This window comes from Typopeltis vanoorti, chromosome 14 (genome assembly GCF_054136105.1).
Source record: "Typopeltis vanoorti isolate ZY-2024b chromosome 14, IOZ_Tvanoo_1.0, whole genome shotgun sequence".
NCBI classification, from domain to species: domain Eukaryota; kingdom Metazoa; phylum Arthropoda; class Arachnida; order Uropygi; family Thelyphonidae; genus Typopeltis; species Typopeltis vanoorti.
In genome coordinates, this window is record NC_143562.1 from 87,023,852 (window position 1) to 87,040,074 (window position 16,223).

The window sequence follows — 16,223 nt, forward strand, 5'->3', positions numbered from 1 at the left end:
TGGCTACTCCTTCTTTTCCTTGATTGTCATTGCCTGAATATGACATCTTGTATTTATTGTTCAGAAAGATCTCGCCGATTTTTGCCTTTTTTGTTTCAGTCACCCCTATTATATCGATCTGGTACTTATCCAATTCCTCAGCTAGCTACATTTCTTTGCCATTCAGACTTCTTATATTGATAGTACTGATCTTGAACCCTGGTGATGTTGAGTTGGGATGTGTTTCAGGATTTGTTCCAGTAGCTGACTTTTTGCTGTTTATCCTGGTTCCCTGGTGAAAACAACAGAGACCTTGTTTAACTGGGCAATGCCCCAGCCAGCATGAAATTTTGTAACATGTGGTAATTTTTTTAATCTTAGAAAGATGAAATACTGCTTTAGCCACTAGTCAAAGGAATGTATAACAACTAAATTGTTACTTAGGCAAGAAACTCATAGTAGCAAACATGATGCTCTTAGATCTTTTTCCCTCCCACATACAAAAAAAAAAAAAAAATATTTCACAGACAAAATGTTGCATGGCTAATAAATCATTGCTGAGTGTTGTGCACTCAACAGCCATGATTTATTAGTCTTAATGCATAACAATAGACATATCCGCAAGGAGATGTGTTTTGCATTATAGGAGATACTAGGATAGGAGTGTTGGTAGCTTGCTCCACCTTTGCAACGAGTTGCCCTGGTGTGTACCACCTTAACCCAGTCCTGAAGATACTTTCAGGCGCAAACTGTGTTTGCTCACACTTGGATAAAGGATTAAACTAAATTTATAATAATAATCTGTAATAAGGATACAGATCTTTATGGTTATGATTTATCCTGTTTGGCTTTCATTTTTCAGGATAAGGTAGGTAATTAATTTTATATTACTTGTGTGTAAATTGCATGTGTTCTCAAGCATTATACTGATCAGTGATCTTTCTCCAGTTTTCTCAGCATGTTAATATTTGTCATGCTCCTCGTTTCCCTTTCAAGTGTCATTATGATCAGATATTTTTCTTTTAAGGCAAAGATTACTTGTGAGCATTCCACAGTGTTTTTTTTTTTTTTTTCTAAAGGCTGCCCAAACCAAGTTGAATTTTTTGTATAATTTCTTCCTCAGTCTTCTTCTTCATCCCATCTGGCCCACAGGAAAGGTAGAGTCCCTTAATTAGGATCATGATGAATTAATGCAGCCGGCATCTCACTCCTCTGCTGTACCTCCCTAAGGGCAAGTATTTATGGCTGTAGATCTGTATGTTCGTGGACCAGTTTTCCTGTTCTGAGGGATGAAAAACCCAAGTATCCAGGAGAAAAAAAAACTCTACCTTCATATGAGACTGGCTAATTGAGACCTGATAAACGTTCCTAATGTCCTAAACTGGATTTGAACCTGTGTCTTTCCAACCAACGGGCTTGTCTATATCAGCTGAGCTACAGAGGCACCTTCCTTGGTCTGCTTCCACAGTAATCTTTCACCCTAAGTAAATATGTTTCTGTAGCAATGTCATAGTTTTCTGTCTCTACACACAGGACAGAGGACAAATTATTATATTACATGACCCTTCCAGGGAGTTCAATAACTCATTGAGGGAGGGCACCTACTCCACAACTCTCTGTCTCTACCACTCAAATCCTTCAACTACAATGAACTGCAACTACACCAACTCCATCTGCTGCCCACCACCACTAGTATTTTCACAGACAATCATAAACATCCATGCCTACGGTGGGATTCACAGCCTTTTGGCTGGAGAGCAGATATGCTAACCACTCGACCAGCCAGACTGGCTGGCTGGCTTGGTTGGCTGAGTGGTTATCACAGAATTTTTCAGAACCATACTTATGTGAATTGTAACAGGAAGCATGGCACTGTTTCTCATTCCAGTGTTGCAAATCATAAAGTGACTACAATGTTAGAATGGTAAATGGTAAGGTGACACTGAATCTGCCTGGCATTTTTCATTGGTTTTCAGTGATGATAAAGAAATTAAGAAAAATGGTACAGTTAACAAGATTGCATCATTAAATAGAAATCTAAGAAAATGTTGCAGTTGGTAGAATGAGTTAAAGAAGAAATATCTTCCTTCCAAAAAAAAAATTTTTTTTTTTCAACTTGAATTAAAAAAAATTAACTTGTCCTACCCTGTCAGGTTTCAGTATTATGAAAGTCTTATGTTGATTTTCCTTGCTTCAGAAAACATCCAAAAAGAAACTGCTGTGGCCACTCTTACTTAATAATTTGTTTAAGCAACTCTTTCACTTGATGAACTGTTTCTAATTTCTGTCTCCAGAATTACCATTCTTCTTTTTCTCCAAAATATGTAATACTCAGAATCTTAAATTGTGCAAACATTATATGAATAACATTGTTATGAAAAATGTATAAATTACTTCCTTAAAACAGTTTATAATGTTCTATCTTCACTTTAAGTTATTGGTTAGAACATCTCCATTAGGAGTACAATAATAGTCCATACCAAAGGAAATTAGGTTTCACTAAAACCTGTTGTACTACTTTCTTTTAGTAGTACAGCAGTATTTAAATCTTCTGGTTGTGGTTCACTGATGAAAGAAAGTCTCTCAGACAGTGTTTCAAATAAAATGAGTGTGCGTGCACACACATACACCAGTCTAAAAGGCAGTACAGCTGCCTAATAACTGCATGCACAACATGTTTCAAAATTTTTCTACTTTACAGCTAATTTTTGAAGGTACTATAAAAACAAATTATATGATGTGTCATACTTATAACTTATTTTATTTAGTAATTTCTACAGTGTCTCCATTCCAACATTACTTTAGCCCATTACTTAATACACTTGAATTAGCTACTTTTAGCCTGCACCATGTGGACAAACTGATGCTTATCAGCAAGTTGCAGAGGCATACTTTTGGAGTGTCTACTGCAGCTATGCAGATTTAAGCAAATTATTTTAGTGCTCGCAGTTTTACAGGTTATAGCTAGATGAAAAAGCGTAACATTAATATGAGAAATCTTACTTTAGTGCACACAATGAGACTGGACACTTGCACACAAAATGTTTTTCACATAAGCCAGCAAAAATTAGAGGAAGAATTGCTTTCCAATAATTCTATTGGTTTCAGTGTTTCCTTTCTTAACATTTCATTTTCCCCTCTAAAAAATTATTTCACATTCTGATATCAACACCAATTTTTACATTCGCAGCTGAGAGTTGTTCTGCTTTTTTGTTAAGTCTTCTCCCGCATGCACTTGCTTCAAATTGATAGTTAAACTTAATGGAGTTCTCCTTGTAGGAGAAAAGAACATGTAAAAAACTTTAAGATAAGAAAAATGTCTTTATTATACAGTTTGTCTATTAAAGTAAAATATGACAAATTCTTGACAGTTGATGAAGTGAATGAGTGTAGTTCTTGAACTTTGAAAACTGTCATCTCTGTGCATTTAGCTTCATTGCCATTGTAAAATATTGCTGAAGTTTAGTGCCACTTTATAACATAAACTTAAGTTACAAAGATTGTTTGACTATAATCTTTAATGTGTTTGACTACAGCCTTACAAAATAATTTCATTTAACATCAAATTTTTTTTTTACCATTCTTGTAGTGAAGATACAGACAAGTGAGTTTCCTTATTTATTATGAAAAATAAAAATCATAATTAGACAGCATTAACTATTATTGGGGGGGGGGGTAATAATGTATAATTTATTTTCCAAATTTATGTAATTTAAAATCATTCAGATATACATGATTATTATGTTTTAATAAATTTTTAATTTATTAAAGTATATGTTGCATACCTAAATGATCATCGTCAATTATAACACAGTATCATTACTTGCAGAAAAAGCCAATCCTCTGTATTTTTCCCTCTACCTTTTATTTTCACTCTCATTCTTGTACAGAAGATTTTAGTAAATTTCATTTCACCATACCTAATACACAATATTCAGTCCCCCCCCCTTGATTTTTTACCTAAAAGAGATCAGAAGAATCTTATCCAAACTAGATATCAGAAAATTTCCTGCTGGCATTTCTCTGATTCCACTGAAGGTTTTTGTGCCCCATAGTTGACTCCTGTTTTATGTTGCCTTTCTGCTTTAACTTATTCCAGTAGTATCTATCCTACAGCCTGAAAATTAACCTGTATTCAATCCATTTAGGCAGGGTGACAAATTTTTGCCATCTAATAACCATGCAATTTCACTTACTAAGAAAGAAAGAATTCACCTTCTTTCTAAAGTAACAGAGAATATCATTGATATTCAACTTCTATGTTGCCTTGAATCTTCTCAACTAATAAACAGTAACCAGTAGTATGGATTCTGTTCCTGTTGGTGAACATTGATATTCTTGTTTATTTCATGAGAAGATCTTTAGTTTAGGAAAAATTTGGAAAATCTCATGTGATTTTGGGATATCTTTAATGTATCCTTATTAAATAAGCCTATTGAATAAGTTCCATTATATGGTTTGACTACATGCCTTCTGCATCTGGGTGCCAGCTTTCTGTTTGCATGCGCAAGTGTGTGATGATGGATGGATCTAAATTTATTCTAACTTTGGAACTATTGCTTTCCATAAGGCTCTGTTCTCTCACCTACTCTCTTCCTTCTGCACATCAATGATCTTCTCCAGTTGACTACAACTCTTGTACATAGTTTTGGTGATGACAGTACGCTACACTTCTGTTTCTCGTTTGACAATCCTTACACTAACAAATCATCAGAGCTTCCAGAATATCATATTTTATAATCTTAAATTCTGATCTCCATAACGTTATTCAGTGAGTTTCTGATAACCTTGTTAATTTCTGAGCTAGTAAAGCTTAAACCTGTTTTTCTCAAGAAAGATAAAGAAACTTCCATTCTTACTTTTAACAATACTCACATTTCTAGACAAGTTGAGATTTCTTTTTAGGGAGGATTATTCTTACATCAAATCTCTTTTGGCATAAATGTATTACAATTATTTTCTCCACAGCATAAAAATAAAATGGGTTTTCTGCTCGCCCCATTGAATACTCTCATATTTGGAATGAGAAGAGTATTCAGCAGTTTGAAACATGAGCATTTTCAATCGATCGTTTCATGATTAATATCTCACCAGTTCACTTCAGTCACTTTCACGGTATTCAGCTTGCATTCTCTGCAAATATTCCCATGGATGATTATTAAGAATTGACATTGATAATTCTATCAGTTTCTTCTAAATAAATTAAAACAAGTGCAGCAGCTATTCAATATCTATTCACAGTTTAACTCCAAACTTACAGAGCAATATTTTTTCATTCCCATTCATTTTTTCTGCTGGAAATACATAAGAGGGAAGACTGTTGTTTTAGTACAGGCTTCCCTCTTATGTATTTCCTAAAGAGTACATTCAACATTTCTTCCAAGTCAGTGTTCACTTTCATAACAGGGCTTCATGGTGTAAGCAACACTAGAGGAAAATAAATCATTTATTGAGGTTACTAATATTTTGCTGGATGTCCAACCAGTCATCTTCAGAGCACAAAATTACTTGAATTAGACACATAACAGTTAATATATTCATGATAGAAACAAACTGAATTATACTTGAAAAGGAGCTAATGTCCTAACGAAGTCCACTAGGGGGGCAATAAAAACAAATTTAATTCAGAAAAATCAAGGTAAATGTGGTCTTATAATATTCTCCCAAGATCTTTGACAAATTTTTCAGTTTATTTGTTAAGGCTTGAGGAGCACTCCATAGCCACTGCTGATTCTAAAAAAAAATAGTTTCTCAGACCTATAGTGATTTCTGTACAGCAAAATTGCCTTCTTCCATTTAGTATGTGTGAAGGAATGTTCAGAGATTGGTCTGCCAGTCATATCATGGATATAGTTTTTATGTTTAAGGCAAGTGCTAACAGATCTACTAATCATCCCTTATATTCAAGGTACATAATTTGTTCTAAAGATCAGCTTCATCCTTTTGCACAAATTATGTACCTTGAATATAAGGGATGGCAATAGTTTGTTGTGATCATACATGAATAACAGGAGTATCAGGAACAAAGGGGTAGAGTTTGTGGCCTTAGTGAATATGTTGAGACCTCAGATTATAGCCATTAGTGAGACCAGCTCTCGGAGGTAGATAAAACTAACTTGTATATTGAGTGTAAAGGTACAATATTTTCAGAAAGGAAGGAGTATGCTGCTAATGATATCAGATGATTTAAGTTCAATTAGGGTAGAAAGCTATAGCTGCAATAATAGTAACAATTTTCCACGTAGCAGTGAATTCGAAGTTATCTGGTGAGAGTTTGAGTCCAACAAGATCAAATATATAGTGGAGATATTACAGTATTTTTAGAAAGGATAGGAGAGGAGGCAGTATGCTGCTAGTGATATCAGATGATTTGAGTCCAGTTAGGGTAGAAAGCTATAGCTGCAATACTAGTAACAATTTTCCACATAGCAGTAAATTTGAAGCTATCTGGTGAGAGATGAAGTCTAACAAGATCAAATCATAGTGGAGATGAGTTGCAGACCTAGTGGATTGGTTGCTGGGGACAACAAAATACATCACTATATCAATCTGACAGGTGCTAAATAAGTAATTATCACAGGTAACTTTAATTATCTGTGGTGAAATCTCATCAAAAGAATGAAACTAAATTTATTGAGCTGTTGCAAAACTTCCTCAAGCAGCATGTAATGGAGTTCAAGGTCAGAGAGTTTTAGATCTCATGATTTTGTCAAAGGGTTTCAGTTAAAGACTTGAATATTCTCTCTTTGGTTGGTAATAACAGTGATCATACTGTACTGACCTAGAAAGTGGCTAAGTACATGGATGTTCTATTCACAAAAGGGTACATGCTGAACTACAAATTACCTTGATGGACCTGTGAATTCAGTCAGGATTTCTCCATGACTGCAGGTCATAAAGAGTCCAGCTATTCCTGTCTTGGGCCTTTCTTCTCCATTTTCTTCCAATTTGAACTACAAATAAAGCAGGAAATTATGATCATCTGAGGGGTATATTACATTTGATCCCATGGTATCATTTGCTAAATGGGAAGGATATTGGCAGTGCATGGAAAGCATTAAAAAAAAAAAAAAAAAAAAAACTTCATCATCATCATCATCATCAAATTCCTGCCATGTACCCTCAAGGGGTGTACAGGATATGACAGTACTACATGAAAAAATTACATCATTACTAACTTCCTATCTACAATTTTCCTCCAAAAAAAAAAAGGGGGGGGTGCTTAAGGGTCAAAGCTGTATAACTGAGAGGAGACCTCCACATAGCCTTTAAAGGAATGCGGAGAACCGACCAGGGCTTCTGACCTAATGTCCAATCCTCACCTTCTCGTGGTGCACCCTGTTGGGTATCTACTTTGATACTGAACGAACGAGGATGGGCTGGCAATTTGGGATTTAGCCGACCAAATTGTATTCTTATTGGTTAAACCAAAATAAAAAATGATGGTACAACATGACAAAAAAAAAAAAAAAACTTAAATGATGCAATATTAGAATGTTTCCTTAAAGTTTGAAGAATAAATAGGCTGGAAGTAAAATGGATGCACACTCTTATTAAGCCAGAGATTCTTATGAAAAAGATGATGGGGAAGAAATGCAATGGGCATAAGGATGATGTCAGTTATGAAAATTACATGGCACTGACCAGAAGAGTCCCAAATATGTACAGTAAGCTATGTCTGAGTATGAATAGAAACTGTCTCTTCAAGTTAAAAAACAGCAAAGAGAATTCTGTTATTCTGCTCCAAGTAAATGAAAGAATGGATGAGAAAGAATAACTACTGGAATGCAGATGGTATGTGGGTGAAAGATGCAGAAGAGCTTGCTCAATTAATGAGTGTCTGTTTTGTTAAGAGATATCAACTTGGTGTATGCAATATGGATCTTACTGCTACCTCCTTACTGGATGAATTAACTCAAGTTTATAAGGAGCGGGTATTAGAGCTGTTGCATAAATTGAATAAGAATTCAGTAGTAGGTGCTGATAAGATATCAGCATGGATGGTAAAAGAATGTTCAGCTGTACATTTCATGGATATGTAATTTTAGCCCCAAAAGAGGTATGATTCCACAGGAGTGGAAAGAATGTAATAATTCCATTGCACAAGAGTGGTTCAAAGACTGTGAACTTACAGAAATGTAAGTTCACATACAGAACTTTTACCAAATTTTACAAAATCATCACCACCAATTCCAGAGATAATGATAGGACAATGGCTAGATACATCAGTCATTGTCCTATCAGTATCTCTGGAATTGGTGGTGATGATTTTGTAAAAGTTGGTAAAAGTTCTGTATGTGATACAGAAATGAATTGAGAGAATCTATACTTTACAAAGAGAGCATGAGCTTACTAAGGGGAGGTCATATTTGAGCAATTTGTTATTATTTTATAATGATATTCAAATAATAATTAACTTCACAATTTTGGACGTATTGTACACTATTGATATGTAATAACATCCAAAAATATCATGGGTTTTGCTAAGGCTTTTGACAGGATATAAGGCTGGATGGAAGGCTGTTGCATAAATTGGAGGATATAGGATTTAATCATAAACTATTAGTTTGCATAAGAGGATGGCTGACTGACAGAAAGTGATGTATGAAAGATGTGAGTCTGTAAAATTTAAAATAAGTGTTGTGCCACAAGGATCAACCTTTGGTCCATTGTTATTTAATCTTTACATTAATGATATTGGGAAGGATTTTACAGGGTGAAAGATAGACATAGTAATCAGGAATGTGAGTGATATGCACTATTTGCAGAATGATTTGAATAGGCTGGAATCATGGGCATGAAAATGACTGTCAGTTCAGTGTTACTAAATGTAAAATTATACATTTTGGTGGTATGAGATATTCAGTGGTGTAATTATGCTAGAAGAAACTGATCAGGTTGTGGATGTTGGAGTTTTAGTAGATAGGAAGTAGAAGTTTAGGAGCCATATAGCAAATATTGCAAATACAACTCAGAGGATAATTACAATGCTGAAACAAACATTGACTTGTAAGGATAAGGAAGTCATTTTGCCTTTTTACAAGGGGCTGGTATGACTTCATCTGGACTACTGTGCAGAAATCTGATCTCCTGGTTTCTGTGTTGATGCAGATACAGCAAAGATGAGTGTTGAAGGTGATAATGGGACTGTGGAATGTAGATTATGATCTACTGATTAAGAATTTATGGACTGCAGATACTGATAAACAGGAGAAAGATAGGGTGATATGGCAGAGGCATTCAAACTTCTGAAAAGGTCATATAGGACACAAGTAGACAGCATTTTTAATTTCATAGTGTATGGAGAGAGGACAAGAGGGCATCCATGAAAGTTGAGAGTAAGATATCTGTATTAAAATTCAGATATCCCACAAGTTAAAAATATAAAAATGAATTAAAGTTGAGTTTGTACTAAGGCATTTTATAAGAGTAGTTATTTAAATAATTTCTTTTTGTATGTCGCAAGCAAGACGTTTTGCAATGTTATTCTTATCTGTAGTTACTGAAGTCTTGCTAAGATGAGAAATCATCATCATCAAATTCCTGATATGTACCCTCATGGGGTGTACAGGATCATTATAATAGTACTACATGAAAAAAAGTTACACTATTACTTATTTCCAATCAACAATTTACCTCCTGATTAATCTGTTATCTGTCAAGACTCCAATATTTTCAAATCTTAAGGTGTCTGTCTTTTAAGGCACTTTTTACAGTATCAATCCATCTATATCTTGATCTTCCTTTGGATCTTTTTTTTTCTGCCAACCTGGCAAAGAACACTTGTGTTGCTAATCTTTGCTGTCCCATTCTGTTCAAGGGAACATACCATTAACTTTACTAACACATTCCTGAATGCAATGGCAAATTCTTTTATAATATCCTAATTTTTAATGTGATACTGCCATTGATGCCACCTGTTTACTCCACTAATCTTTCTCAGAACTCTCATATCAGAGGTTTCCAGTCTTAATTGTTTTATTTCTAACTCAGCTCTCAGATCTGTAAGTTAAAATTGGTTTGAACCCTATCTTGTATACAACTATTTAGTTTTTTGAGTAATTTCTTTCTTATTCCATATAAATTGATTCAGCTGACTTCCTACCATACCAGCTTTATTAACTCTGTTGTCTATTTCCATTTTTAATTTACCATCTTCACTGAAAATTGTGCTTAAACAGCAAAAATATTTTACTTGGTTTATAGGTTCACTATTCAAGATACAGTTGATATTTTCAATGTTTTGGCCTATTTTCATTGTCTTTGATTGCTGGTTTTCATACCAAATTTATTACAACAGTTATTCAGTTTAGTGAGGGAATCTTGCAGACTTGTACTGGATTAATTCAGAATTATAACATCATCTGCATAAAGCAAGGTGCTAAGATTAACATTGCCAATTTTGATATCAGGTTTAATACTACTTTCCTTTATAATGTGATCCATATAGATAATGAATAACAGTGCAGATAATGTGCACCATTGTCACACACCTGATTTAACATCAAACCATCTTCCTGTACCTTCTTGAATTCTAACTGCTGACATATAGCTTAAATAGGGTATGTACTGCTCAATATAATGTCCCATTTACACCCTATAACTGTAGCATTTTGAAGAGCTTTCCTCTTGGCACCTTGTCCACAATACAAAACAAAAAAATTTGCTTCTGATTTCTCAAAATGACAAAAAATCACTTGAGATGACAGCACATGTTCTCTCTTTTGGTCAGCATGCAAACATTTGGGGACCCACTTTGCTGAGATCTTCTGCATGGCTAGATGTTGGCGGATAATGATCCCAACTCGTCCCCTGGATATCTCCAGTCTTTGCAATGTTTTTGGCTGGTATTCATCTGTCACCAACATGGCATGCACTGCACCGATGTTTTCAGGTGTGTGGAAGGTCTTGCTGACCTGGGGGTGGGGGACATCTGTTGTCTCAGGATAGTTTAAAACTTGGCCACCCATCTGGCAGCTGTTCGATATGCTGGGGCACAGTTCCCTAAAGTCTCGCATAAAGTTTGGTGAATTTCAATCAGACATTTCTTGCAGCATGATAAACTTGATAACAGCCTGCACCTTTGTCTTCGAATTTCTTCAAAACCTTTGACATGTCTTCTTATATACCCTAAAAGAAAAAGAACAAATTATTACAATTTGATGAAACATGGGAGTTAAAGGGTTTTAAGATGTGTTCTTTCTTTCTTGTGGTTATATCATTTGCTTTAATATCATTTTTTGTTTATAAGAAATTTTTAGCCCCCCCACAGATCATTGTTACATTCCCAAAATTTCTGAACTATTTGTCTTAAAGTGAAAATCTGATCTTGACAACCTCTGTTTGTCCCGATTCCAGCTTGTTCTTTACCGATCATCCAGAATTTGATCCTCTGACCAGGCCTTCTGAGTTATGCAGTGCAGCCACTGTAAAACTATTATACCTCCATATTTGAGCATTTCTGGTTGAATTTCATTTACTTTAGCTGCCTTTCCACATTTCAAGTTTTTGATGACTTTTCTACTTCAAGTATGGATATTTATTCATTCATATGACATCTTATGAATATGTATTCATAAGATTTCAAATAAATTTATTAAAATTAGTTGTTAGAGGTTAATTATAGCTTTGTATGAGCTGTTAAAAGTTGTAATGCTAATGTTGTTTATTAAATATTAATTGATGAGGGAAGCAAACACACTGGTATATTATTAGAAATTATTAAATGAACTCACCTTAGTGCATAAAAGAATGTGGAATAAAGAACTGTTATAAATTTTGATGTTTCATAGTGAAAATATAATGAAATAAACTTTTCTGCACTGTGAAGAAAGAACTTCATCCTTTCATGCCCAATGCTGGAAAGTAGCATTGGGCATGTTATTTATCATTTGTTAGAAAGACTAAAAGATTTCATATGGTTTCATTTGTTCTTTCAGCATTATCATTGTGTGTCATTCTCCCCAGGAATGTACTATGATAATCTGCTATATTAGTATCATGATTGCTTTCCCTGTCAGTATCTCTTATTGTGCAAAAGAAAAAGTACATCAAATTATTTACATTTTAGTGTTTTTAATTTTTTGTGTTTTTTGGTATATACTGTCCAAAAATCAGAAACCTTAAAGTACTAACTATTTTGGATTTAAGAATTAGTACCTGTATGTGTTTGGTATACTGAATATTGTTTAGTAATACATTACCATTCCTAAATTCATAATAAGTACTTTGGATGTCAGCAAGGCTGTAGGACTGGATGAAATTTTGCCACAAGTCTTAAGGGAGTGCACTAAAGAACTAACAGCTCCCTTGACTTGGCTGTTTAATGAAAACCTTGTAACTAGAAAAGTCCCTGGAGAGTGGAAGTAGGCTAAGAAAGTGGCATTGCAAAAGGCTGATGGAAGAATGGAGACAATGGGAGTATATTTTCCTGTCTATAATTTGTACCTTGAATTATAGACCAGTTTGTGTTACTTCTGTGGTTCTTAAAGTTTCAGAAATATTGGTAAAAGCTGGTATACAAAACTGGGTAGATGAAAATAATATCGTGAAAGTTAGCATGGATTTCTTAAGTGGTGTTCCTGTTTCAGTAATCTTGTTAACTTGTATGATAAAGTAACAGTGGTTGATGATAGAAATGCATACACTGTAATTGTTTAGATTTTGCAAGGGAATTTGGTAGTTTACCACATGATAAACTGACATTTAAGCTGCAATACATGGATTTGGATATTAAGTTGGTGGAGTGGATTACCTACCAGTTGATTGTTTGATGCTATCAAAGGGTTATGTATGGAGGGCCAATGTTGCAGAAAAGGAAAGTCTAGTGGAGTTCCACAGGGCTCTATGCTAGGACCACTACTTTTCAACTTTAATATCAATGATATTGTCACTGAAATACAATTGAGTATCTCCTTGAATTTCAGTGACAATATCTTTGATATTAAGGTTGAAAAGTAGTGGTCCTAGCATAGAGCTGGGGAAGGTTATTAAGAGTAGTGCCACTTCAGGAAAACCTGATAAGCTGATAATGTGGGAAGATAAATGGGGATGCCAGTTTAATGCAAATGTAAGATTTTGGGATCTTGGGGTTATGGTGGATCAAAATTTGAAATTTAAGGGACATGTTGCAAAGGTGATTAAGACATCTCAGAGGATTGCTGCAATATTAAGACGAACGTTAATTAGCAGGGATAAAATGGTAGTGATTCCACTGTATAAGGCCTTGATCAGGCAACATCTGGACTATTGTGCACAAATCTAGTCACCGGAGTTTAGAGGGATGAAGATACTTTAGAGAGGATACAGAAGCAGTTGACAAAAATGATTTCAAGACTGTGGAATGTTAGCTATAAGGATAGACTGAAGTCATGTAATCTGCAGAGTTTGGCTGATAGAAAGCAAAGGGGTGATATGATTGGGACTTTTAAGCTCTTGAGAGGTATTTACCGGATGGATACTAGAGAGATTTTTCAGATTGTGGAATTATTTTTCACAATCTGAAAAATCTCTAGAAAGGGATGAGAACCAGAGGCCATCTCTGGAAATTGTGTGAGATTTTCCGTAAGCCTGTGGACTTGTAATACATGCAATGTCATATAATGTATATTTCTTATATATTTTTAATTGTTAATGGTATAAACCTCTCTCTCCCTCTCTTTCTTTCTCTTCCCCCTTGATGAGTCTTTAACTCCAGGAGAGTTAATGTAATAATAATAATAATAATGATAAGTAATGTTTGCATTTAGCAAAAATATTTTCATTTTTTTATATAGGCTCAGTGGTGCCTCCCCTTTTCTTGGAGAAGACAAGCAAGAAACATTTGCCAACATTACAGCTGTCAATTATGATTTTGATGATGAATATTTTAGCCATACAAGTGAACTTGCCAAAGATTTTGTATCTCGATTGCTTGTCAAAGATCCAAGGTAATTTATTGCTGCTTGTTTGGGTTCCAAAAAATCATCAGATTATGGAATTTTGTGTAATAAAAATAAAAGGTTACTCAATAAAAATGCTACCTTTGTTTTAAACATCTTAAATTCCTAATAAATATAGAAGTTTTTTTATTAGAAATAAAGAAACAAGTAATTTTTATATTTTTGAAGCAATGCAGATTCTTTCAGGCTTGTTGCTCTCACAATATAATGTTCTCTCATTTCTTTCAAGATGCTTTATTATTTCAACCTTCTCAATACTTGAGGCTTTCCTTTTACATTTACTTGGATTCTTATAACAAGGGCACTTATTCTTGTTTGGGATACTGTATTAAGTGCTTTTCTCAAGAAAAGTATGCTGAGTTTGGAGAATAGTGTGGTCATACACTCCTAGGGCAGTGTACTTGGATGAGACAGAAGATGGTGTGTGCGTGCATGCATGTGTTTGTTCTTCCATGGGTTGCTATGTTCAGTGGCATTTTTTATCTTTATCTATTGTTACTGATTAGTGCAAAGTGTAGTTATCTCATGAAAAATCACATTTTTCATAGCTAACACACTTTTGCATTTTGGTGATTTTATTCCATTTATTTATCCATCACACATGAACAAATTTGTGCATTTACAAACACATGTAACAGAAGCAACTGTATCCATGTATGTTAGTGTATTATACATAATTTTTATTATGTGCGAGTATTTTCTCATTATACACTATAGAAAGTGGTATAGTACAGTTTGGATGGTACTAAGAAATATTAGCGTGTAATTTCCAAGTTTTATAATCATCTTCATTTACTGCCTTAGAGAGGGTGTAGGATACCAGGATAGCCTAACATAAATATTTCATTACTATTTTCCTCAATAAATTTATCCCAGATTGTTATTTTATTTTATAGATAATTTGAAAGAGCCTGTGTAGCTCAGTGGATGTGGCGTTTGCACACCATCGCGCTAGACCGCACGAAGGAAGTCTTGGTTTCGAGTCTAGTCGGCAACTAGAGGAAATTTTTCTAAGCCTTTTTTCGACCGGTTCCCGAGTTAGTCGATCTCTGGCACGGGCAAGCAGGTTTTTCCTCCCAGGAACTCGGGTTTTTCGTCCTGTAAACTCAAGAAAATCGACCGTAGAACCCACATTATTTCAGACATTAAATATATTGTGTTAGGGTTAGAGACCACGAGATGGCGGCACATTTGAGCCGTCTCTCTTCACTGCGTACCGCTTAATTAGTGATAGCCTTGGGCCATCTGTCTCTGATTGGGTACCAGTGGAGATTGAACTGCCCACTCAGTCTCCAAAAGTTAGATAGGGCTAAATGGCCTCGCCTACTCCCGTATATATGGGAATAAAAAGGCGTTAGCTGATTTTTTTTTTTTTTAGATAATTTGATCAGCTTATGTTCACTTTTCGAAGCACTACTGACTGCATCTATCCATCTCTATCTAGCTCTGTCTTGGTCGTCATCTTGTATTTTCTGTTTCTACCATTCTCTTTTGGTAGCTTCACTGCCTTAGATTAGCTCTGTTTACACATTCTTGAATAATAATCACATCCAATTATTTTCTGATAGTTTTGTTTTTGATCTAGTTCTGCCTAATTTAAGTCTCTTAATCCTATTTACTGCTATTGCAGACTCGTTTTTCATGAATTTCATTGTAAATGTCCTGTTGAGAGCATTTCTTTTGTAAATGAAATCATATTTACAGATTTTATACCATACTATGAAAAGTTTTGGCATTCAGTGTAACACCGACTGTTCCACTGAATGCCAAATACTCACCCACAATATTTTTTCTGTGGATCTTTTTAGAACCTATGTCTCCCCCATCCCTGTCAACACTTTAATCAGGCCTGCGAGTTGTCTGACACACACACACAGACACAAGATTGCAAGGTTTCATGCCATGGCAGTTGTGTTTGTGTATGTAACATTAAATATGCTACATGCATATTTAATCCATGGATTACTGAGATGTGGTTGATGGAAAATATACTGACAGGCATAGAAGCAGCTGGATATAGCATTTTTTGGAAGGGTAAACACTGTGGTGGGGTACTGCTTATGATAAATAAGTGAGGAGTTGTGTCCTCCTTGAGTGGAGGATTTGGAGGGAATGACACCAATGGCTTGAGAGCATTTGGTTGTGAGGCAGAGGCTGGCAGGACAGGATGTTTAGTGGGGTGTTTTGCTATAAGGCCGGAATCATAGAGGATGAAAAGCAGGATATGTTTAGGCACTTGAGCTTGGTGAGTGCAAAAAGCATGATTGTTATAAGAGATTTTAACTACAGCAGTATAAATTGGGA

At 34.9% G+C, this 16,223-nt stretch overlaps 1 protein-coding gene across 1 annotated transcript in view; it reads left to right on the plus strand.

The window, feature by feature from the left end:
* LOC150099731 (death-associated protein kinase 1-like) overlaps positions 1-16,223 on the plus strand; it is a 504,639-nt gene that overhangs the window by 57,303 nt on the left and 431,113 nt on the right. The window contains exon 6 of the mRNA XM_090403485.1: positions 13,755-13,907. Within this exon, the coding sequence (XP_090259611.1) occupies positions 13,755-13,907 (153 nt within the window). The remainder of the gene's footprint in view (positions 1-13,754; positions 13,908-16,223) is intronic.